Raw genomic sequence first — 26686 nt, 5'->3', positions numbered from 1 at the left:
AGTGTCCTAAGAAAACAAAACATGCACACGCTTCTTCAACTGCTGTGTGAGCTTGTTGCCATAACTGGCACTGAGCACACTTTGCCTACTTCGTAAGTAGGTGAGTCGTATTCTTCAGCGATTTCAATTGGCAGGTGGGGACACTAGTTGTTCTCTCAGTGAAATAATGAATGATAAAGTTTTGCTTTAATTATATAAGAAATTATCAAAATCCATTGCAACTAAGACCTTTGTGTTATTTTAGTTTTATTGAGATATCATTGACTTACAGCACTGAATAAATTTGTTATACAGTATAATGATTTGATTTACATATATTTTAAGATGATTACCATGTAAATTTTTGTATTTTAAAAAATATATACTAGAAATCAATAACCAAAGACATCTTTTTTCTATATAAATTATAATTATGGTTTATAGGTATTTGACATGTATATAGTATATAAATAAATTTAAATTCTTTTAGTTTGGCTTTAATATAGCATTTCTGAAAATTACATTAACTCTGGTTATTTTTAGTTGGAATGTGACATATATTGTGTCTTGTATCTTAGAAATCACCTAAAATGTGAAATGAAAGGATAGTGAAAAATGTCCATAAAACACATTAAAGATTAAAACAGTGGCTGAGGCCTGTGAAAGGAAGTGATCTTATGAATTAGTAATGAAAGTACATTTACAGGTTATTGTCTTGCTGGGGGTTTGAGTTTTAACAGCTGCTGCTGGTTTAAACTAATAGAAGTCTGAATAGCATATAATAATCTATGAGTATTTATTCTGTTTATGGGCTGTTTCTTAATAGAAACACTGAATAGTATTACATCTTAAATTACCTCAAAGGGTAGTTATAAAAATGAAACAAGTAAGTATGTTTGTAAACATTAATGGTGCTCTCTCACTCTGTGTGTATGTGTATGTAATGCAAAATTATAGGATTACTAAGTTAAGTGAGTAGTAGTTTTAGGAGTTGCCTGAAACTTCATTTAGATCCTGTGGATACAATTTGTGACAACTCAGAGTATGTTGGACCAAAAAGTCAAACATGTTGTACTGAAGAATGTTTAAGATGAATGGGAGGCCAGGTGTTTTGGAAGATGTTATATGGAGTGGATGCATTAGTATGTGGCTTTTACTTGTGAGTTAATCAAGCCCAGAGTCCTTTGCTAGTTATGTACCAGTAACGCTTCATTCATTTACTTATTTTTACTCTGTGTGCTTGAAACCAAACTGCACTTTCTTAAGACTGTTCTAAAATGTAAATATTTTGTTAATTTTCTGGCCTTCTTTGTAATTAGCTAGAAAGAAGGATGTTCTGCTATAATCAACAACTAATACTAGTTATAAAACTAATCTAAGGAAAGAAAACGACAACAGTGTTATTTTGTTTCTAAGCAAAGCATGCATATTTTAGATAGCAGCTTTTTAATATTATGTCTGAAACACTACATTAAATATGGCCACATTATATTACTCATTATTAAAACTTTAATAATAATCACATTGATGTTTCTATTAATTATATAAAAGGGAAAATATAAAACAAATGGAATCTGGTATCTCTTGTTTACCGTGCACTGTACCACAAGCTTTGGGAGATGTAAAGAAATCTCCCAAATCCTGTCCTTGAGGAGCTTCTGCTGTTGAAGGTGGGATAAGAAATACTTTTTAAATTGTCAAAAAATAACAAAAGCAATATGTAAATAAGTGTCAAAGAGTGTGATAAACTTTCCGTGTTCTAGAAGTGAAAAGCGTGGTTACAAATACAATTTCCCTACAGGAAGTGCGCTCACACTCTGTGACACGGGGAGAGGTTAGGTTTGATTGCAGACTATGGCCAGGTGTTTGAACTATGGCCGTCTCAGTCTCAGTTCTGCTGACCCATGGTTCTAATGAGGAATCAGCATCAGCCTTGTCGGAGCACAGTGTGTAGGTAACACGTGCATTCTATTTTCTTCCTTTTCAGGCATACTTCCGACAGGGTGTTGCCCTCCAGTATCTCGGACGTCATGCCGATGCCCTGGCAGCCTTTGCATCTGGACTGGCTCAGGACCCCAAGAGCCTCCAGCTTCTGGTGGGGATGGTGGAAGCTGCCATGAAGTCTCCCATGAGAGGTGAGTAGAATACAGCGTTAGGTCTGACCCGGGTGTGAAGTTGAGTGTTTCTGGCCTTCGGAGGCTTTAGATGTGGGTGTTGAGAACTGATGGGTTGTCACATTTGCTAAGACTGTATTTTATTTATTTATTTCTAAACTTTAAGATAGCTTTACTAAATAGAAAAGTTACACTATGATTTTTGTACACTATTGAAAGCAGTGACTGTTTTGTTTATTTGTCTAAAGTTATTAGTAGATGCCATTTCTCTCTCACAATATTTCTCTTAATTTAGTTCCAGGAAATAAATAATAGGATAGATAATTCATATTTCTCTAGATCTACCTACTGGAAAGAAATTTCAGAGCATGAAGAAGAAATAACAGAACATTTTTAGATTCTAACAATTTGTCCTTAGAACTTGATTAAATTTGGCTTTTTCTCTAAGTTCTGTGCTCATCTCCACAGAAATAAGCTTCTATTTTAGTAGCCCTAAAAGAGGTTATATATTTTAGACCAAGGAAGATCAAGAATTACAGTCAGTAGCTGACAATGAGCCAAAATAGGATGGTGTAAGGCTATTGGCCTACACCAATAAGTTTGTGGAGCTAGACAGCATTCTGGACTTCTGTGCTGACTATAGTGCGTGACTGTGGGTAAATGAATTGATGTCTCTGGATTTCAGAGTTACCTGAAGATTCCTCGTGTTTTTTATAGTTCTAAGATTCCATACTGCTAAATTGTAATACCTGTAGTAGTAAATTGATTTGCTTAGTTGGACCAATATACCATGGAGAAATAATGAAATAAGAGAAGGTGTTAGTTAAACATGCTAATATTTTATAAAAGTAAATAGATGTAACTGTAGGCTGGGAGTACAACATTTTTCGGAGGAACATTACAAGATTAGGTTGAAGTAAAAGGAAAGAGAGAAACAGATGCTAGTTTAAATGATTTTTTCCTATTATTCTATTTTATACTGATTGGTATTCTGGAAAAACAATGGATTGAACGTAGTGCCGTGGGGGTTAGAGAAGTTCTAATGCCCGAAACAGACTGGCTTCTCTGTGAGGAACGTCGACTTTTGAGGAATGAGCTCTTGGCAAGGTGGGGTTGAAAGTGTACACCAACTGCCATTCTTGCGATGATGGAGACACTAAGGTAGATTTATGACAGACATATAGTGGAAAGCTGATATTGCTTCATATTAATTAGATTATGTCAAGTAGAACTCTATTTTTGTTTCTGAAAGGGATCTTTTTGAATTAACCTAAACTTTTTGATAGCAGTATCATTATACATTTTATCTAGATTTGAAAATATTTACAGTATTAGAGTGTTTTAATGTATTGCCTAATACAGTATTTGACTCAAAATGTATGCTGAGTAAAAGTTTGATTAACTAAATGGTACTCATCTGGTCTCTGGGCAATTCATAGGCATAAAAATATTTTCCTGAAAGTCAAAGATTTCATGTTTTAGAAAGCAAGTGGGTAAGGAAACCTCTGAATGAGATTTTATAACTCTACACAAAGCCGAGTCTTTGCTTCAAGAACCTAATGGCTTCTCCCACCGGGGGACCTGCTGTTAATAAACTCTGACTTGGAGCAGATGCGCTTTGGAGCTCCAGGGCTTAGGGGGTGGGTGTGGACAAAAAAAATCAATTTGTCTCCCCTTTCCAGTTTTCTAATAGTTCCTCATTCTCTCCCTACACCCCTCCACAAGTATTTTTCACAGAACATTTTTTATTTAGCTCATGAAGATATCACTTCTTTATTTCGAAGTATTTCTGCTGCTGCCTTAGAATATTGGAGTGAACGTGTTGAGATCAGCAGAATCATACTTACTGTTGTGCCTTTGAAGCAATTTGCTTAGATAAATGTAAGGAAATCTTCCCTGCACTGTGAGGAATAGCTTAGTGCTCTGTCACCCTTAGGGTTTTCTGTGCTGGTTCTTTCCCAGCTTACACTGAGTGACCTAAGGCCGACCCTGGAGAAAGCTGCATCTTACAGGTGCCTGGAGCGCTTCCGTATTTTCTTTTTTTTCCTTGAGGCAATTTAATCTATCTCATTTATTTTTACCACTGCCTTTACTCCAGGTGGGCTTTTCTTATTAACATTTTACGGAGACACTGTTTCTTCTCATGGTGGTGTTCTATGCATCATCTCACATCTTGATGACCTACCTCTCTTTTGTTTGTCATAGGATTGTAATGCACACAATCTATCATTATTTGCTGCCCATTTTTTACCCATTTTAGTTTAGCCTCCTGCAGCTTCCTAAGTTTCTGCCGTTGACGCATAGCAGTGCAGTCTGGGTCACTTCTCCGGTAGGTCTGACCTGTCATGTCAGTTGTTTTCCTTATGTAATTCTTAAATGCCGCAGAGGACGCTCCCCAGCGCAGATGCTGGTGTCAGCAGGCAGAGGTCCCACGGTGTGCACCACTTTCCTGGGGCTCGGCCTTTTTGGGAGCTTCAAGACTTCATCTTTTTAAAAAGATAGGGATAATCTATATTAATATACCCTCGTTCCCAAATAAATATGTTACATTTATCCACATTGAAAATTACTTGATTTTTAAAATTGTGTTGCTGCCTGTATTGCTAACTGAATTCAGTCTGTTTTTCTTTATTTTTATGGTGAAACTGACCAGATATCAGTTAAACTATTTGTCCTATGATCATATTTACAACATTATATATAATGAATTTCCTTTAAATCATTAATGAAAATGTAAAAATAAGTATAAATATAAAATGATACTCTTTTTTATAACTTTTCAAGTTATCCTGTTACTGTTTTCCATTTCTTCTTTTTAGATAGTCTTGCAGCAATTTCAGTTCATTGTAGCTTGTAAATGTTTATGCAAATTTGGATGCTGTAGCACAGTACTACTGCCAACCACGGATTTAATAATGTAATTACAAAGTGAGATTGAGTTTACCTGTCTTTGTTCCTCTCAAGACACCAGGGCTGCCTCCTGCTGAGGGTTTTCCTGTGTCTGTTCCCCCTTCNCCCCCCCCCCCCCCCCCCCCCCCCCCCCCCCCCCCCGTTAACTCGGTGATCTAAAGACTATCACAGTCTCGGACTGTCGCCCGTCATGGTGTTTCTGCCAGCTCCAGAGGGTCCAGGGAAGCTGGGTTTATGCAGTGCTCGTGGCAAATGGCTTTCGAATGTATAAGCTTTTTCTCAAAGTCAAATTGGGGCTCACCTTTCACTTACCTATTTGTCCATGCTTGGTGAACTCTCTCAGGTGGCAGCTCGCTTTCCCAGTAGGCCTCTGTCTGAAGTATTATGTTAAAAAGTATAGACTACTCCCACCCCCCCAAAAAAGGAGACTGGGATCAGATTTGTGCACTGTCCCTTGCCCTTCCATGGACGGAGCAAGACTGCTCACTCTCTCTGCACTTGCAGTCCTTGTCTGCAAAGGGAAATGCTAAGGTCTGCCTCCAGAGTCAGACACTGGGCTGTGAGGGTGGGCGACCTGCAGGGTGCCTTCCCCTTTGCAGTGCGATGGTGCCCTTCTTCTCGCGTCAGAGAAGAAGGTGGAGGTAGCAGCAGTAATAATCCTGCTCTTGTATTTGTGGCAGGCGCAGTGCTGTGGGTGTGGAATGCACACTGCTCAGTGCCCATGGTCCTTTTTCTGAGCGCTTGCGGGAGACCTTTCTCACAGCCCTCAGTTTTAGGAGAAGCCGAGTTTCTCATGAGTGTTGATGGTCTGGGAGTTGTTAGAGTGATCCTTTACACCTTTGCTTTTTCCTCTGAAGCGTGGAGCCCAGTGTCCTGGCCACCTTTGGAGAGTGTGCTTGCCTGTCTGTGCGCTGAGTTTCCTTGTCTTACCCCTTTTGGGTTTTCCACCTTATTTCTGTAGAAGGCATTTGAATCTTTTTTGAATGAAGTAAAATATTAAATAAATACACAAACCCAGAAAAATGTGAAGTGGCTTAGACAAAGTGCAAGATGTCAGTTTTTATCTTCATTGTTTTCGAGGAGGGTTAAGATTTGCTTTTAGTATGAACCCAAGTGTTTTTAAGTTGTAAAATATACATGTAAAACTGACCATTTTAACCATTTTTAGTTATGAAATTCAGTGGCATTGCACGCACTTACAGCGTTGTGCACCCATCATGACTACCCATCTCTAGAACTTTTTCATCTTCCCAAGCTGACAGTGTGTACCCATTAAACTAGCTCCCTGTGCTCTCTCCCCACTGCTCCTGGCAAATACTGTGCTATTCCTGTCTCTCTGAATTCGACTATTCTAGGTATCTTATATAATTGGAACCATACAATGCTTGTCTTTTTGTGACAACCCAATGCTTTTTAACTTAGTTTCCTCATTAGGGAATTAGCTTAGGAAGGGTAAAAATTAAAATTATGTGAATATTGTGAATCTTCTAAATTTTATTTTTTGGGGGAATTGCTTTATCCTCATAATACTTTGCTTACTTCTTACCTTGTCAATAGTTGCTGTTCTATCTTTGGATCCCTGTTTTAGAGATTCATTCCAGGGCGGTCTCTCCCAGTCTTCTGGATTTGCAGTTCAGCGGTATGTTTTAGTGATGTATCTAAGAATGATTGGTAATGGTTTCACCAGGTTTTTTTTAAGGAAAATTGAAGCCATTTTAGGTATAATGCTAGGGGAATGTTATAAGGATAATTTGAAAGGTTCCAGAATGTTTTATAGTGCCATAGACAGATTGGAGTCTCTAACAATGTTAGTGACCTTGAAGGTGATCTGTCCTTTGTATAGGAAGACTGTCCTTTGTATCAGTCATTTGGAATAAGGCATTGTGCCTGTTAAATACACTTTTTTTTTCAAATTCTGTAGGTTTTTTAAAAAAATTCTAAATAGGTCTGAAATTTATCCCTTGTTTTCCATCTATTTTCTTGTTGCAAAAACAGAACTTTTCCTCTAACTGGATTTTTCTGGCCTTGTTTAAACCAGTCTGTGCTTTGCTGTCCTTTCAGAATGGCCTTTCTAACGTGTGAGTCTGATCTGTCTTATTCGTCATTCCGCATTTTCCTGTTTTCTAGAGGATGGAGGCCAATCTCCTTAGCATAAGATAGCTTACTTCTCCTCATTCTCATCTCCAGTTTTTAGAAAACAGTTATTTCATTCTATCTGTAGTTTTTGGAAAACACCGGCTCCTCCTCTCTCCATTTTCTATGAAGACGTCCTTCCTTTGGAAAGAAATTGCATCCCCGACTCACACGGGTAGAGTTAGCACCTCTTTCCTCTGAGGCCCCCCTTAGCACATCCTACCAATGTGAAGAACCCTGGATTGAAAGCGGCACCCTTATTTTATGTATTACTAAGAAAGAATGCTGATGAATAATGACACAATTCTTCCTTATCACTTAACTTTTTGTTTTTATATAAACTGAGAGAGCTCACTTTTCGGCCCATTAGGACATAGAAGTGTCAAACCATTAGGAGGCACCATCAAGTTCAGAGATATTAAGCCCCACATTCAGAGATGTTAAAATGTAAATGAATGTGCATTTCAGAACTGATGATACAGTGAGTCTTCACTTAACGTTGTCACTGGGTTCTGTGACCTTAAGCAAAATGGTAACCAGTTTAACTGTAGGCTAATTAATATAAATAAAAATTAAGTTTCTACAGAATCTCATCAGTGCTACAATGAAACAACATTGAACAAAATGACGTTATTTGAGGAACTGCTATATATCTTCTAGCAGAGTGTGATTATTACTGGGCTCTGCTACATTCTTTAAAAGTCTTTAAGTATCAGGAAATGTGAATTTGGTCATCTTAAATAATTAAAGCTTTTACATTTTGAAAAAACATTACTGGTTTCAGTGAATGTTGCACAGGTCTTTTACAAACTCTTTATGAAGAGTTTGACATTGGCTATTTCATGTATTATGTATAGTTTCTAGAAAGAAAAACATCTTAATAGTGATAGGCTTCCAGAGCTCTGCTCCGTATGGCCTGGTAAAATTGTAAAATCAGTGTGTTTGCTAATAACCTAAGTTTACTCTAGAATTGGAATTAGAATCATAGAATAATGTAGTTGGAAAGAGTCTTAGAAATTATCTAATCCAGCATGTATATTTTTATACATTAAAAAAGTATCATACGACTTTTATTCCTCAAAAGCATGAATGAATGTTTTTGATGAATAGAAGTGGAATGCTCGGGTTAGTATAGCTGCTAATTCGAGCTTCTGATTAGTGAGTATGAACTAAAGAGATAATTACAGCCAAAAGTAGAGAAATTTGACATTGAAAAAAATTTTAATTTCTAGAAAGTGAAAATCTTGTGTGTGTATGTGTACATATGCACAGGTACATGTGCGCGCACACACATTTATACACACGTGTACACACACATGACATGCAGGCTCATGTAACCATCACCCAAATCACAATCTGTACATTTGGAGAAGTGAAGAGATGGGGGCTAGATGGCTTTGAAATCCAGACCTTTCTACCCTTAGCTCAGTATTTTCTGTTTTCCATATTGGCTGTCTTCCCTCGAAGCACGCTCTGTCCCACGCAGGCTGGCCTGTTGATCAGCCCCTGTTAACCCATGTGCCTGCCTCCTCCTGGACATTCATTTAGGACACATGTTCTACCTGGAGTACCCTCCACTCTCGGAAAAAATGCAGTGACCCGTCTGAGTCTTACCCCTCGTGAGGTCAAGGGCTGCTTCCCCGAAGCTTCCCGATGGCCCTCGATGATCACTGCCTTTTCCAAACTCCAGTAACACGAGCTGTATGTGAGCTTGCACTATAGTTTATCTTTTAATGTATTTATATTTTCTTTCCCACGTACTGCAAAAGGAAATCTGAATTTTTTACCTCTTGTTTCTTCAGTTTTTATTTTCTTTCCCACGTACTGCAAAAGGAAATCTGAATTTTTTACCTCTTGTTTCTTCAGTTTTATTTCTGTTTAGTGAAAATTTGTACAATTATTTCTTTTTTGGAGGAGGGGGGATGTTCCTAAGAATTTACCTTAGTCCTCTGTGGGAAATGTCCCTCAATCCTCTGATTTTCCATTACTGGGTAGTTTTAGAGGTTCAGTTAAATGGCTGTGTTTTTTTAAACTTAGCCATGGTTGCTGTGATTTAAACAGTCAGCAGTGGGAGCGCCGTGTCTTTGCCGGCCGTCAGGCCCCGGGGAGTCGGGGTCTCAGTGCTCTTCCCGTGTTGGGGATTCCTGTCTCATCTCTGCCTCCTCTCTGCCTCCTGTCGCCCGCTGTAAAACATCAGATCCCAGTTTCCCACCCTCCTTGGAAGCTGGGACTCCACCTTTGATTTAGGAGCTACAGGCTCAACCAGAATGTGTTTGGGTGGTGGCTGGTGGCAGTGGTGACACTCACGGTGTAACAGTGGCCTTCAGTAGCGGGGGAGGCAGCACTGGAAGCTTTGCTGTCCAGTGTTTAGTTGTAACAGTGACGCTCGCTGCCTTCATCAGGAAGCTCTCGTGACATGATTTTGACTGAGGGCCTGGAGGTCTGGTTGTCCACCCTTCCCAGTAGCCATGTGGTGTGTTTCTGCTCCACTTGAAACCGGCCAGGATTGGTTTCTTTTGTGAGTGGCTCAGAGTTTCCCTGGTGGGTGTCATAGGGCCTGGACTTAGAGACCTGCAGTGGGTTCGTGTCTTGGTGCTGTCCCCACTGCCTAACCTTGGGCAAATCACTTGAATGCTCAGATTTATTTGTAAAGAAAGGGTATTTTCACAGTTTTTTAAGATCTAAAATTCTATTATTTTTGCTTCTGCTAAATGGGCCAGTAGGATGCTAATGTGGTCATCATTGGCTGCAAAACCAATCAGTGGGTATCATCAAAATTCTGCTCACAGTTCTTTCAGTGTAGTATTGCTCTTTTCTTTTATGGCAGTTCCAGGGTTCTTGCGCTTGTATTTAACCCTATTGGTTAGCTAGTATTTACTGGTTCTGTGTATTGCTTGCACCTTGACAGGTGTAAACATGTTCTTTGTTTTCTGTTCAGAGATCTAGTTGAGGGGAAATAATTCTCTAGGCATCAGTAGCTTTCGAGGTCTACATGGCAGTGTTGATTCAGACAAGAGCTCCTTAATGGAGAGTTGAAGTTTCAAGTCATAATGTAAAGATTGCACTCGAGTGCAGCACTGTTGGCTGAGAGATTCAGTTTAAAAAGACCAACCTTTTATGTAGTTTTATACATGTGCACAGTGGAACAACTGACGTGAAATAGCTTTTCAGGAAAGCTAGCCACGGATGTGTTGTAAGTGCTACCTCGTTATGGCTGCAGTTGTCTTTTCAGAGAGGAGGGAGGGGGAGCAGGAGCGCAGAGGTCATCCACTCTCCAACCCAGCTTCCAATGGGAAGCCGTTCCTTTGGCTTCCTGACTACTAACCCGCGTCTTCGCAAACGTCACATGAAAATGAAGTATCAACATTAGTGTTGTCTTCCACCTTACCTTAGTAAACTTGGATGATTTCTTTATGCTTTCATTTCTCGCAACAAAAATTGATAGTATTTTTTAATTTGGTCATACTGACCTCAGAAGCAGCAGTGGACACTAGGTTCCCCGTGAGGATGACAGGCGTTTTGTCGGGAGGGCTTCTTATTACCTCTTCCAGGGGAGAAGGTGGACAGGGTTTATTAATCAAGTCATTCAGATCAAGGTTTAACAAACATTTATTGAACTCCAAATATGTTAGGGACTTTTAGGTATGTAGCAATGGCGAGTTTTTTATTTAGTGCCAATTGCTATGGGGTTATAATAAAGTATTAAATAGTCCTACAGTGGTTTTCAGATTTAACTGGGAAAGTGTTTTAAAATTAACACACTTGGAACAATTCTAAAATAGTTAAGGGTCGAGCTTCACTAGTAACCATAAAAATGGAGCAGTTTAGATTGGAAGATTAATGGGGGCCGGAGGACTGGGAATACTGCACAGACGAGGTGGAACTCGAGGCGTGTGTGTAAGTAGGTTGAGAGGGCGACAGCAGGACAGAGAAAGGAAAGCCGTCCGGGCCAGGCATGTGTCAGGTTCGGAGGAAGACCAGGAGAGAGGGGAGTGCGGCGCCTGCATGCGAGGGTGAGGAGAAGGAGCTGACGGGACTGGGGGTGTTACAGAGTCACGTGGGCAAGTGGATAGTGAGGGTGGTACTGGATTAAAGGTTGGAGGGTTTGTACTTGAAATGGGCCAAGAAAAGGTAGGATAAACATTTGTTTCTCGAACATCTTGGAAAAGATTGTTGTGTGTATCCTCCTATATTTTCTTATTCTCTTTTGTTTTTCTTCAGACTCCCTCGAGCCCACTTATCAGCAGCTCCAGAAAATGAAGCTGGACAAGAGTCCCTTTGTGGTCGTGTCTGTGGTTGGGCAGGAACTCCTGACAGCTGGCCATCATGGGGCCTCTGTGGTTGTCTTAGAAGCTGCTCTGAAGATTGGCACCTGCAGCCTCAAACTGCGAGGTTCTGTGTTTTCCGCCCTGAGCAGTGCCTACTGGTCTCTGGGAAACACAGAGAAGAGCACTGGATACATGCAGCAGGACTTGGATGTAGCCAAGACCTTAGGTAGAGTTATGCCTCTCTCCTCAAATTCCGTGCCGAAAGGAAGTAAAGAGAGCTGGTTAACGGGGCATGAATGGGAATAACACGTGCAGTGACAACTGAGTGTATCTCAGAAAATACTCTGTTTAGAGTACTCAGGTCTTTAGGACTTTTCGTATAACAGGGTACCAAGGTTCCCAAAAGGCCAAGAGATGTGAATTAACATATCATTGCCTTCCTCAGAGATTTGGGCTTACAGAGCTAATATCCCAAATGATAGTATTATTGGGTGACTCTTTTGTCTTAAGTTTCATTTTTGATGACATCAGAACACATCATCATTTTGTTGGAGGAGACGGCACAGTGCAGTGGTTAGGAGTGTCGACTCTGCAGCCAGGCTTCTGTGTAAGCGTGACCTTCAGCAAGCTGCCTCAGCTCTGTGTGCTGCCATTGCCTCACTTGTACAGCGAGTGTGGCTTGCAATTATGATCATCGTTACTGTGATTATTCAAGGACCTGCAGGATGGCAGTAAGGGAAGGGATGTGGTGAACCATCAGCATACTCGTAAAGAAGGAATATATGGCGGTAGGTTTGGCGTCAAATGACTGAGCCGGCAAGCTGATGGTTATTTGGGACCAAAAGTCATTAGCAGAGCAATGAAGTGACTCAAAGAGCAGCTGGTTTGTGTCAAGGTTTTTAACCTCTCATTTCCAGGACACTCACGGCCCTGACTGCAGTTGTGTTTCAGCATTAGTAGTTGTTAGTCGGAGATCTGAGGTCTAGGACCATAACCTCCCACGTAGTGTATTATAGAAGAAGAAAGGCCTTTTCCAAAAGAAGGCAAGTGAAACCTTAGCTAGCGAGTCTGTGGCTCTTAAATCATCATTTTATAGTAAAATAATGCTCTAACTTAGAGAAGTTTTATCTTTTTTTAAACCCAATCAGGTGACCAGACAGGAGAATGCCGAGCTCATGGGAATCTAGGCTCTGCATTCTTCTCCAAAGGAAATTACCGGGAGGCTCTCACTAACCACAGGCATCAGCTGGTGCTCGCCATGAAGCTCAAGGACCGAGAGGTAGGATGCCTATCTGCAGACCCAAATTACTTTTATTTACTTATTTTTGAAGCATGGAATGTGTTTTGCTGTTCAAAGTGTTTTAAGTACTTTAGAATTTTACTTTCAGAAGTGAGTAATTATTGCTCCTAGCTTTCGTCAACAACCAGGTGTGGGGTGGACATCTACCGCCTGTTGGCCTTCGGAGTATAGAGCTCAATAAGACACGGTTTCCGACCGCAGCCTCTAACAGTTGGGTCCGGTCCTTGTTCTTATGCTAATCAGATGTGCTGTGGTGTGGACATACGCAAAGTTCGCAAAAATCTCTATCATTGTGATATATTGATTAAATTAAAGGAGCATGCATTATGTTTTATTTGAGATGAACTGGTATTACTGCAAACCCTTCACTTTGTTTCTTCGGTGGATTTTTAATGAAGGTGGTAAATGCATATTAAGTCTGATTGAGAGACCTAAACTGTAATGCTACAGAAATATTGCCCTCGTCTTTATTAGAGAAATGAAACATTCTCAGAGACTTGACATCTAGTAGGTGCGACTTGATGAGAAGGGACCTGCAGAGTGGACAGAGGTGGGGTTTGGGGATGAGGCAGACCCAGTTTTGAATTCCCGCTCTAGCACTTTCTAGCTCTAGGATCTTGGGAAAGTTATTACTTAACTCCTTTTGCCTCTGAGTTTTCAGCAAATGATGAGTCCAGTTTATTCCATACACAATTGTGATACGATTATTAATAACATATGTAAAATGCCTAGCATGATACCTAGAATTCCATACTGGAATTCTATAAATGGTAGTTTTAATAGAATCCTTCTAATAAGGAAAAGAAGGTTAATAGCAAAGGCAACAATACATTTATGAATCAATCTATATGTTGGGAAATGTATTTAGTTACACTTGTATCCAGAATTTCACTATGGGACATCATAGTGATTAATTATGTTATTTCAATGATCAGCATCTTGAAGTCTCTAGAACACTAGGAAGGAACTGGGGAGAAAATGTCCTGTGCTGGAATCTCCACTGGGCAAGACTGAACCTCTACAAAGTTTCCCTTGTCCATGGGTGTCAGAAAAAGGTCTTTGAAAGCTACCAAAGTGGAATATTAAAGGCCATGAACTTTTGACAATTTGACTCTCTAGAGAATTACCTAAACACTTTTCTCTTTGACAATTTACTCTTAGATTACAAACAATTCTATCAGCCAGATGATCTGATTTCTTGAAGAGAATAAAAAGAGGGATCAGACTTACTTATACTCTATTTTCCTAACTTTTAGAATATATGTATTAACTCATCTACTGTTTAGGGTAGGAAGACTTTAAATTAGGGGCATGTGATTGTCACAGGTACCAAAAAAGAGAAGTGAAATTTTTCTGCCTCTCCTCTTCTTAATAGTATAGTTTTCTATAGCCTGTCCTTTCTGGGTTGTGTAGACCTTTGCTGTACAATGTTATGAAGAAATCATTGAATTATAAGGATGGACGAGACCTTGAGATAATGCTGGTGCCAACTCTCTGCCCCAAACCTTCCCATTTTAGAAGTCACCTAGCACAGGCGCCCTCTGTCCCTCTTCTGCTGGCTTGCGCTGAACTACCACCGCCGCGGTTCACAGCCTGCCTACTGGGGAATCCTCCTTGTCTGCGGGTCGGAGACCCCGAGGCTCCTTTTTAAATCTATTCCCTTCTTCTCTGGGGGTAGATAGAGAGTGTCCAGCTACTGTAATTAATGGTCTTCTCCAAGTTTGTGATGATCAAAACCTAAATAATTTTTATGACCCTCTTTTGGCTGTTCCCATCACTCTGGCCTACTGTGGTTGCTAGTAGCTTGACCACCGCAGACGCCTCGTTCTGGAGTGTTCTGCCTGCTCTCTAGCCTGTGTTCCCAAGGCATATTTATCTGATTTCTAGACTGACCTATAGAATTTATCTTTTCTCTCACTGTGTGCCTCTTCTCTGGAATTTTAGGTACCATTAATTTTCTTGATAAATGTTATGTTATTTCTCTCATTTTTTAAAAGTTGTATCTGAGCGCTGCTTCTGGCCTGCAATTAACTGGAAATCTTTGCTTCCATATCCCTGAAACCAGCCACCAGTATTAAGACTGGAGTTAATATTGGTTCAGAATTTAAAGGAATACATAAAATGTCTAAAGGGAACTATTGCAGTAATATACATATTTCTTAGTACAAAGGTTTAGTTGACCAGTCTTTGGGATTTAACTCAGTTAAGTGTGATGTCTGCTCATAGAGCACCTAAGGTGTGCAGAGGACTGTGTTGAGGTTCAAGGTCTAGGCGGTGGGTGAGGCGTCACTCTCTTTAAGGAGCTTCTGTTCTCTTCGAGACAGAGCTTTAACACAACAAGACCATTAAAACTGTCTGAGCAGTAAGTGATGATGTTTTCTTAATCACTGCCAGGATTCTGGCGTTCTGAAGGAGACGGAGACTGGTGTAGACTTGAGGAAGCTTTGTGAGACGGGTGGAACTCCGACTGGCCCCTGAACGGGACACAGAGATTGGCATGTGGGGTTTGAACCCTGGTCAGCATGTCGGTCATGTTTTGCTGAGTGATAAGATTGTTCATGCCTTTAGCAAAGGTCAGATTTTTTCATGATCTTATTTGGTATAGTTACAGGCTCTCAGTTTTTATACAAGGTAATATTTATTAGTTAGTTTTGTTTAATTACATAAGAAATAACAGGAAAATAATCAAGAGTAATTCTACCATCCTATTAATATTGTGGGTATAATCTTTTGGTCAGGTATACAGTTATAATTGTTTATATCTACTCAAACAAAAGTTGAAATCCTATTGTAATACTGTTATAGAACAACTGGCCCCTTCCCCCGCCAAAGACAGTATACTAATACTGTCCAGACCACCTACTGGGCTCGGCTGTCCTCTGCCAGAGGAAAGACATCTCTCAATGCCAGAGATTTGTGAAAAAGAAAGGAAAGGTTTATTTAAAGCTATACAGACTTAAAGTAGTGACCCAATGTCCCCATTAAAATATCAAAGTCCTTTAGGATACCCACAGACGCCCACAGCACTTCCTTCTCTCCCTGCCCTAATTCAGGGTACCATAACTCAGGAAAAGAAGCACATGTCCGTGTTTCAGGCTGCTGGCACTGTCAGGTGTGTCGCCGTCCAGGCAGGATCTCTAATTATTCCAAAGCCACGTGGCACCTTCTCATGGCCTACTGGCAAGAGTCCTTTCACCCTTCTTCTAGGCAAAGTCTTTTCTTTCCTTCACCAGAGCTACAGAGAGGGTAGGGTAGAAACTCCAGCAAAGCCGAGTGGCGATTCTCTGCTAAAGCTGCGTGGCTGTTCCCCCTACTAAAGCTCTGGGGGTCCCCACTCTGGCAAAGCTGTGTGGTACTTCTCCAGTGGCTGCCGTGTCTGGGTTTTAAATCCCTGCACCAGTCTTCCTTTGCAGCCTCATTTCCTACAATCAGCTACACTCGCCAGCACTCCTGTATTATTCCAAGTTTACTGGGCTGCCATTATGAGTCTGGGCCTGTATGGCCCTCTGGCGTGGAGCCAATCATCTCCAAGCTCTCACACAGGCGCCATAACTCGGGGGACCTGCCCCCAGTTATGTCTTGGATGGAAGTCACTTCTATCCCCCGGCTCAGAGCATGGCCACAGCTATTTCACATATCTGTGAAGCCAGTTAAAGGTTATAGAGATGTTAAATGACCATGCCAGAGGTTAGCTGCAAAGCCTTTGCTGTACGAAACAGCTCTCAATGGTCCCTCTCCATTTGTCCCTTTCCCCAACTGACACCTGTGGCGGGGGAGGGATAAGAACGTCTTAATATTTCCTGGACACCTCGAGTTCTGGACCCTATTCCAAATGCCTTTTTGGGTCCCCCTCTTGGCTGTGCCATAGTACAATACTGTTTTATAACTTGTTCTTCTGACTAATATTTTTCCACTAATTTTTTTGTTTGTTTTAATCCTCATCTGAGGATATGTTTTTTTAACTGATTTGAGAGAGAGAGAGAGACAGACAGACAAACAGACAGAGAACCATTGATGTGAGAGAGAAAGGTCGGTTGTTTGTCTCCCGTACATTCCCTGAGTGGGGATCTAACCTGCAACCTAGGTGTGTGCCCTGACTGGGAATTGAACCCACAACCTTTTGGTGTATGCGATGATGCTCCAACCAGCTGAGCCCCTTGGCCAGGGGGTCCCACTAATTTTTAAACATGTCTTCATTTTATTTAATGTTCTACCACTGAAAGACTTTATTACAATTTATTTCATCTGCTCCCATACTGTAATTTTGTGCAATTCTTTTCTACTTTTTTGTCTGAATTATTGGGTGGATTATTTGTCTGAGTTATTAGAGCTTCGAGAACTCTCTCAAAATACAAAAAGCATCCTAAAAAGCATATCCTTTTCAGTATAAAAAATTCAAAGAATTTACTTTTTTATGGTTATTCTACTCTTGCATTGCATCTGTGACCTCAAATTGTACCTTGGTTTCGCTTTTGCATTATAGTTGATTCTTGAACAATGATGAGGTTAGGGGTGCCAATTCCTGTGCAATAGAAAATGTAAGTATAACTTTTGGCTCCCCCCAAATTTAGCTACAGTTGTCCCTCAGTATCCACAGGGACCCCCAGGGATACCACAATCTGTGGATCCCCAAGTCCCTTATATGAAATGGCATAGGAATTACATACAGCTGTCTCTCCCCATTTACGGATTTAGAAAAACAGCATTTTCGGTCCAGGGGTGGTTGAATCCACTGATGTGAAACTCAGGGATGCTGAGTGCTGACTGTATCTACTGGCAGAAATCCACACGTAATGGACCCATGAAGTTCACACTCAGGTTGTTCAAGTGTCAGCTGTATTTTGATACTGAAATAAAATATGGAAAACTGCCTTTTGAAGCAAAACTTAATGCTGTGAATGCTGTGATTGGCAAGGATACGAAGCTGCATCTTTCTGCCTCTTACTTCTTTGACTGTAATGCATTTTCAGATTATTCCCTTGTAGCAAAATAGCAGCCTGAAACCACTTTGTCCACTTACCTTAAAGAGGAATAGGGTCCCNGTGTCAGCTGTATTTTGATACTGAAATAAAATATGGAAAACTGCCTTTTGAAGCAAAACTTAATGCTGTGAATGCTGTGATTGGCAAGGATATGAAGCTGCATCTTTCTGCCTCTTACTTCTTTGACTGTAATGCATTTTCAGATTATTCCCTTGTAGCAAAATAGCAGCCTGAAACCACTTTGTCCACTTACCTTAAAGAGGAATAGGGTCCCGGCCAGCATGGCTCAGTGGGTTGGGCATCATCTCACAAAGCAAAAGGTCGCTGGTTTGGTAACCGATCAGGGTGTGTGCCTGGGTTGCTGGTCTTGTCCCCGGTTGGGGCTCATCGGAGGGGTAACTGATCAGTGTTTCTCTCTCACACTGATGTTCCTCTCCCTCTCTTTCTTCCTCCCTTCTACTCCCTCTAAGTAAATAAATAAAATCTTTTTATAAAAAAGAGGAATAGGGTTTTTCTTAATACAGTTACTCAGATATATAATAGAGGAGGTGATACCTTCTCCATAGGATTTTTTTTTTCATTCTAAGTAACCTTCTATCTGCTTTAATGGTTTCAAAATTAATTTTGGGTGCCGACAGAGCCCTTCCTGTGAGCTAATATTAATTGTCAGAAGAGCCCATAAATTATATTGTACTAGAGATGATGTTCTTTATTCAGGGAATCTGATATGCAAATATGATGACTCTGACTTTTTTTCCCCATCAGTCTAATTTCTCTCCTGAGCTTCATATTTCTTTATTTAACTGCCGCTTGGACAGCCATCTTCAATTCAGGGTTCTTGACTTAACCCTTAATCTGTACCTACGTCTATATTCACTTGCCCCAGTGCCCCCGCCACCTCACTGTCATGTTTGGCTTGTTACTCGGTTCCTTCTTTCTACAATAGAGATCTCTTTTCTGGCTCCTCTACCATCTTTTGCCTGGTCATTTGCAGTAGCCTTCTCTAAGCACTTTTCGTACCTTTTAACCCTCTCCTGTAAGCAGCACAGAGAAAGTGTCTTCTATCTGGAACTATGAGAGTACCTTGAAACTGCTGCTGTACCCCGATAATGTCTTTCAAGTGTTTGAGAGTATGAACTTCGATATTAGACAAATCTGCACTGGAACTTTGGCTTGGCTACTTAGTAACATGTGACCATGAAAACTACGTAGCTCTTCTAAGTGTGATGAGCATGTGGGTTGTTTCCAATTCTTTGGCTATTATGAAAAAGCTGTTATAGACTTTCTTTTTTTTTTAATTTTTTACATTTTAATTGTTCTGTTATAGACTGACTTTCTTACAATAGGTATCTGTGATAGATGTCAGCATTAATATCTGTTAAGTGTTTAGTCATACATATGTATAGATTTATTAGATTTTATCAGCTTTCTAAATATTGGTACCAAGTCATGTCATCAGCAATGTAAGGGGTTTTTAAGCTGTAATAAAAAATAAAGACAAGATATATGGAAACACAAGTGTCTAAGTAAATAAGTCTGTGTGTAGAGGAAGGAAGTGATTTTAATGATAACTGCTTTTTGTTGTGAGAATCAAATGAGCTCATATAAGGTATTTGTTTAGCACAGTGTCTGAGATGCAGTAAGGATTCAAAAAAGATGCTATTGTTATTATTGGTATTATCATTGTCATCATTTAATGATTCATATGAAAGTGGCATATGCCTATGTCCTACCACTGCTTATTTTAGTGTAAAATCGTTTTCCCCCGGATAGTCAAGTAAACTGAGCACCCTTGGACAAAGTGCTGTTTATGTTGTTAGGTAGCTTTGCATACCTCTTGTCACATTGGAGTACGTAAATGTTTCAATTTGTGAAATCTGTTCTAACTTTGCCCTGATTCTAGTTTCTACTCTATCCAATCCATCAGCACCTATAGAGTTCTGAGTTAGCTCTCAAATTTGTCCTGCTTAAAAGCAGTTGGCAACTTCCTGTTGCCTCCATAAAGCCCAAAGCCCTTCATGATTCTTTTTGCATTACTTGTCTCGAACTACTCACTGTATAGTCCGTTCACATGTCTACGTGCCGTGCTGTTCTCTTTCTCAATTTCCAACTTTTCTACCCAATATTATACAAATGTTAATGAAGCTCGTTTTATGAATCCTTTTTTCTTCATTGGTTAGTACATTTTATGTCCTATTTAAGAAAATGTTTGTATCCCTAAGTCATGAAGATATTCTCCTATGAGGCTTTATTGTTTTGCCTTTTGCACTTAGGTCTGTTGCTATTTGGAATTTACTTGTGTTTGGTTTGGGGTGGGGGTTAGAGTTCAGTGTGCTCTCCCATGTGAGAACCCAGTTGGTCCATGTATTCACAAGGCTGCACTCTGTGCAGCTTCTGTCAGAAGCCAAGTATAAGGTACATAAGGATTCTCTCTTCTGTGCTTTTGATCTATTTGTGTATCTTTATGCCAATAAATTATTGCCTGATTATTGTAGCTTCTTAATGTATCTGGAAATCTCATCACGTAAACTTACAGCTTTGTTTTTCTTTGATTGCTTTGGCTATTTCAGGTTCTTTACATTCAGATATATGCATATGGGTTAGAATTAGCTTATAGTTCCCCCTCCCTTCACTCAAATATCCTGCTGGAGTTTTTATTGGAATAGCATTGAATCTATAAATATATTTGAATCTTATAGTCCCTGAACATGGTATATTTTCCCAAGTATTTAGTCCTTGTAAAATCCCATCAGTGTTTCATAGTTTTCAGTGTAACTGTTGCATACCTTTCCCTTGGTTTTGTACTGGGTCATGTGTGTGCAAATCTTAACAGAGGGATAGATATATCCATACTGTAGGTGAAGTATATCTACCTACACCTCCATCTTGGCCGGAAGTCCCTAGGAGGTTTATAATCTGTTTGTATTATACAGTATGACTCTAGCCCATTTTCTCTTATGGTTTTGTTTTTCAAATATTGGAATATGATATATAGTGTTGAACCTCCTTTCATGTCAGCATATACAAATCAATTACATTTTTTTACACTTCTGTGTAGTGATATGTAGTGTGGATGTACCATTCACCTGCTGGTGGAATGTCCAAGGAAGTTTTTTATTTTGCTTTTACAAATATGATCTCAGGGAAGAAAACTACCTTGTATAAATCTCTTGTGTACATCTAGATTAGAGTGATGTCTAACAGGTGGGACCTCTGGGTGAACAGGTACCAAACATATTTTAGATTAAAAGATTTTCCAAAAAAATAGGCTGTTCTAAATCCATAAAATTTAATACCAATATTAGATGTTTTTTCCAAATTGATAGGCAAACCGTAGCCAGAGTGATACCTCAGTTTCACTTACTATTTACTTGTCTGTAGTGCTGGCCATCTCCCCACTGTGTAACTGGCAGCTCTGGAGGGAAAGGAGGACGGCTTGTTCATGGTCATTAATTCATTCCCTCAGCACATGTTTACTGGGTGTTCACTGTGTTCCAGGGGGTGTAAAGGGGAATATGCCATTGTTTTTGCCCTCAAGGAGCTCAAACCTTCTTCCAAACCTCCTGTAGCGTTCCAGTCCAGTGTTGATGAATGCTTTTCGACCTGCAGGGAAAACCCTGAGGCTCACCATAGGTAAGGAGTGTGCTCCTCCCCTTGGTTTTTATGAAAGGTGGTCTTTGTTTTACTCAGAGCTGAAGAAGAAGCTTATGAAGCCCAGTAGTAAATGCCAACTAAGCTTACTCATCTCTTCATTATTGCACTTATGTTGCTGTGAATAAGTAAAATCTAAAATTCACATTCATAAGGATACTCTTTATATTCTCATAATGCGTCCCACATAAACTGTCTTTTAAAATGCAATTTCATTTGTTCTGGTCTTGAAGATTAAAGTTAAATCATAATCATTTTCAATATATGGCACCTGTGGGTTCACAGGAAGCTACTGACCCCCAAAAAAAGACCATTTGACTTGGTGAGAAAACTGAACCTTCTGGATTTTCTTTAGGATGTGGCTACAGGAAATTCATTAGATGGCTTTCAATGACATCATCCTGACCATAGCACTTTCTCCAAAAGCAATGCTATTTTTCTTGGACCTTTTTGCAGACGTTTTCTGCGCCATGTATATTACTGTATTAGCGGTGCTAATAGGAAGTCCGCACAGAAGTTGACGGGGTGTGTGTGTGTGAGACGGGGACGGAGAGACAGAGAGGGAGGAAAGAAATGCAGTGAGATAATTGTTTTACTCTCAGCAGCACAGGAGTGTGGTTTAAAAGGTAAAAAGCGTTCCATTTTAGCCGAGAACCATATCCTCGCGGGGAGTGTTAAGTTCAGGAAGGGAATGCTTGACAGCCTTCTCAGTGGGGTGTGTCGCAGGCTTTTGGGAAGCAAGATTGTGAAGCTGGAGCTCTTCAAATCACTGCAGACTGTGGGATTTGGAAAGCAGACACTGGTGAAGAATGGAGATAGGATATCAATTTTTTGATTATGCCCTTTGTACTTTGTATTATGTCAGCTGAGCCAGACCTTTTGGGCTTGTAATGGGTAATGGAATGCTCTCTTTTTCCTACTGATAAAATAGTTATTACCTGGTGAACATGTGTGTGTGCAGTAGTGCATCCTTAACTGTTGGTTTGCTTTCCATGGCTTCTTTAACTGTGGTCAACAGTGGTCCACAAATACTAAATGGAAAATTCTAGAAATAAATAATGAGTTTTGAATAGCATGCCATTGTAACTAGTGTGGTGAAATCTCGCACCTTCCTGCTTTGTCCTGCCTGGGGTGTGAGTCAGCCCTTTGTCCAGTGTACACATTAACTACCTGTTATCACTTAGTAGTTGTTTTGGTTATCAGATCGACTGTTGTAGTATAGCAGTTATGTCCAGGTAACCCTTATTTTATTTAATAATGTTGCCAAAGCATAAGAGTAGTGATGCTGGTAATTTGAATATGCCAAAAAGAAGCCATAAAGTGCTTCCTTTAAGTGGCAAGTGGAAAGTTCTCAATGTAATAAAGAATTTTGTCATCTCACATCATTACAAGGAGAAGGGTGAATGCAGTACAATAAGATATTTTTGGAAGACCACAGTCACGTATACAATAGATTATCATTGTTCTATGTCATTATTAGTTATTGTCTTTAATCTCTTATTGTGCCTAATTTATAAATCAAACTTTATGATCGATATGTACATATGTTCTGCCAGTCCAGAAGGTATCCAGCCATATAATATGAAAAATAGAAACATTTATGGAAGATGATATAAGACACAAGAAGTATTGTACAGAGGACAATGACACCTCTACCCCCTTCAAAGTAGGCACCTTGGGACCTCACACAGATTTCCCAATTGCCATCAGCTGCCCTGTCATGTTTTCCTGAATCTCATCAATGCTCTGAAATTCTTCCTTTTCAGAGGTGGTTTTAGTTTGGGGAAAAGCCAGAAGTCACAGTGCCTAATCTGGGCTGTAGCGGGGCTGAGTCACCTGGGTGATTTGATATTTTGCCAAAAAGCTCTGCACAAGACATGATGCATGAGCAGGTTCATTGCTGTGATGAAGCTGCCCATCACCAATTGCCCATAGCTGCAGCCTTCTGAATCATCCAAATAGTTTTCCACAGAGGAATGTTCCAGCTTAACACAAAATTCAACGCAGATTCATTGCTCTACTAGCTCAGTCATTTTGAATGCAATGGCCACACAGTACACATGGTCACTCAATGGTATCTACCACCTCATACTAACTAGTACAGCGAAGTCATCATTGTTCACACATGTGCAGTCCATTCCACTCTTCTTGGCTGCCAGGTTACATTGATGTTTTGCAAACCATTCTCATTATTTAACAATGGCTGGGCTTTTTCTGGACAGACCTGGTATAGGAAGAAACATATGTAGTGTTTAGCAATATGTGCAGTTTCAAGCATCCCCTGGGGATCTTGGAACGTACCCCCTGCAGTTAACAAGTAACTGCTGTATATGTAATGCATGATATGTTTACATATCATGTTGCCCTCAGCTGTTCCATTTTTTCCAGTTCTGTTTTATCATCACTACCAGTTACATTTTTGGTTGTCTCTTTCAGCCACAGCGTATGGTAGTCTCTTCCTCTACAGAATAGAAGGAACTTGAGACTAGGAATTGGGAGATCTAAATCTGAATCCTTCTTTTACCACTACCAGGAATATGTTATGGGCAGACCTCTTGGTTGCGGGTGCATCATCTGTAAACAGGAACACCAGATCACACGATCCTTGGAGTGGTATTGCCCAGTGCAGTAGCCCTTAGCCATGTGTGGTTACTTTAAATTAGTTAGAATTAAAGAAAATAAATTCAGTTCTTCAGTCACAATAACCACATTTTAAAAGCTCAATAGCCCATGTGTCTTGTGGCTGCCATATTGGACAGCACAGAAAAAATTTATTGTATCAGTTCTGTTGAATAAGTGCTTCTAGAGTCTCTTGTAGCTCTAATCTTTAAATTAATCAGAAGGCAAAAGTGCATCATTGTCAATCATAGACCTCCTTCACTTTTTCATAGTATCTGCTGTTTATCCTAGAATCTTTTATGTTCTTTTTAGATACAAAAGGAAAGAGGGAAGGTTCTGCTTCAAATGATGGCAAAGTAGATCATTTCAGCCCAGCCACATACAACAACTACAAGCTGAAGGGTAACCCAAAGCAGGCAGAATTTGGAGGAGAATTTAACACTTGGAATAACACTAGATGAATTATCTGTTTTTTAAATAAATGTCTTTATTTACCACAGTGCCAGCACCAGATCTTACAGTGTTATTAAAGTATGTATAGAAACTTGTAGTTTTATTGGTTGTGGAATCAGAGGACAAAGTTTGGGCTCATAGTAGCAACCAGAAAGTGAGGAGCAAATCCTGGGAAGGGGAGAGCTACGTAGGGGAGCCCCAAGTTCTATAGGTTTTGACCAGATCTCTGGGTAACCCCTGAAGTAAGCATTTGAGGGCATATTCCAAAAAGCTGAAAGAACTGGATTTCAGCTGCTGCTCACTTCAGGGGACTGGCTTGGTGTTTGAGTTCATTGGCGTTAACTGTCTGCAAAAAAAAAAAAAAAGTTGATGCTCTCTGGAAAAATATAACAAAGCCCTGAGTGTCTACAATGTATCATTCACAATGACCAGTATATAGTTCCAAATTTTTATACATATGATGAAACCAGAAAATGATTCGTATTCAAGAGAAAAGCACTCAATAAGGCCACCCCCAAGAGAATTGGGTGAATTCAGATGTTGGAATTCATGGGTAAGGGTTATGAAAGAGTTATAATTATGTTCAAATATGGAAAGTAAAAATGCTCATAATGAATGAATAAGTAGATAATCTTAACAGAGGGATAGAAATTATTTTATAAGAAAGTAATGGATGTAAAATAAAAATTTTAGCACTGACAAATCTGAACCCTGAAATAAAAATATTTACTATATGGGTTTGATAGAATATTTGAGATAACAGAGAAGAGGCATAAAATTGAAAATAGGTCAGTGGACATTATATGTTCTAAATATCATAGAAAAAATAGATTGAAAAAAATTAACAGAACCTCAGTGTATTGGGGGCAATATCAATGGGTTTTACATATATTTTGCAAAAAGGCAAGATAAAGAAAATAATGGAAAAATATTTATAGAAATAATGGCTGAAATTTTTCTAAATTTAGTAAAAAATAAATGTACAGATTCTAAAAACTCAACTAATCTCGAGCAGAATAAATAAAAAGGAAACCATACCTGTGTACTTTATAGTGAAACTGCTATAAACCAAGTATTTAAAAAAGAAAACCTTGAAAGTGACCAGGGGACAGTGACATCACAGAGTGAGCGACAAAACGGGTGAGGGCCCATTTCTTAGGAGAAACGGTGGAGACCAGAGCACAGCACCACGGAGTTTTCAGAACGCCGCAAGAGGAACTGAGAACATCTGTTAACCTAGAATTCAATAACCAGCAAAAATAGTTTTCATGAATGACAGCAAAATAAAGACACTTTAAGATAAGTCAAAACGAAGAAAATTATCCACAGACCTGCACTGTGAGAAGTGCCAAGGGAAGATTTTCAGGCTGATGGAAAATGATATGAAATGGAAACTCAGATCTTCAGGAGAAAAGGAACAATATAAACTAAGTAAATAATCATAAATAATAAATATGGTGGAAAATATAAAAGGCTACTTTTACATTGTTTTTTCATAATTTGTTTGATATGCAAATGACTGTTAGAAGCAGAAATAATAGCAGATCTGGTGTATATGGATGTAATTAATACATTTGATTTTCATATATTGTTGGAAATGTTAAGTGTTATAAACCACTTTAGGAAAAGGCCTTGCAGTTTCTTTAAAATGGAAACCTACACTGGCCTTGTGGCCTGGCAGGTCCACCCCTGGATGTTTGCTCAGAAACGGAGAACGTGAGTCCACAGAGTGACTCGCACAAAGGTGCTCACAGCGTTTTATTCATAGTCTCAGAGTCCGAGAGGAGCTGATGTGCCCCTCAGTGGAAGAATGGGCATATAAACTGCAAGGGGCACGCAGCAACATGAGTGAACCTAGAAAACACGAGACTGTGTGAAAAAATACAAGCATAAAAGAGCCCATGTTTTATGAGTCCATTAGCAACAAGTTCTAGAACAACAAAACTGATCTGTGGTGAAAACAATCAGGTCAGTGGTTGTTGCCTTTGGGCAGATGTCGGGGCCAGGATTGCAGTATATCCCGGGAAGAGATATAGATGGAATTTCTAGGGTGATGGGGAGTGTTTTATCTCTTAATATATGTTGGATGCATGGGTGTATGCTTTTGTCACAACCCATCAAATGGTAACATTTAAACTTTATGCATTTCACTATATGTAAATTTTTAATAAAAAAGTAAATATTGAATTCTAGTTAGTGATAGACACGCTGTAGTATTTAGGAAGAAAGTACACTAATATCTGAAATTTACTTTAAATTGTGTAATGACAGATGGGT

General features: G+C 39.7%; 1 protein-coding gene across 3 annotated transcripts in view; it reads left to right on the top strand.

Annotated features, from left to right (window-relative positions):
* TTC28 (tetratricopeptide repeat domain 28) overlaps positions 1 to 26686 on the top strand; it is a 583146-nt gene that overhangs the window by 297220 nt on the left and 259240 nt on the right. For all 3 annotated transcript variants that reach the window (XM_037052403.1, XM_037052402.1, XM_037052404.1), the window contains 3 exons: positions 1967 to 2114; positions 11358 to 11630; positions 12553 to 12683. In XM_037052403.1, the coding sequence (XP_036908298.1) occupies positions 1967 to 2114; positions 11358 to 11630; positions 12553 to 12683 (552 nt within the window). The remainder of the gene's footprint in view (positions 1 to 1966; positions 2115 to 11357; positions 11631 to 12552; positions 12684 to 26686) is intronic.

Source organism: Sturnira hondurensis, unplaced genomic scaffold (assembly GCF_014824575.4).
Source record: "Sturnira hondurensis isolate 20B ecotype Veracruz unplaced genomic scaffold, ASM1482457v3 Scaffold0007406, whole genome shotgun sequence".
Classification (NCBI taxonomy): domain Eukaryota; kingdom Metazoa; phylum Chordata; class Mammalia; order Chiroptera; family Phyllostomidae; genus Sturnira; species Sturnira hondurensis.
Note: the sequence above shows the minus strand (reverse complement) of the source record. Positions and strands in the feature narration are given on the sequence as shown.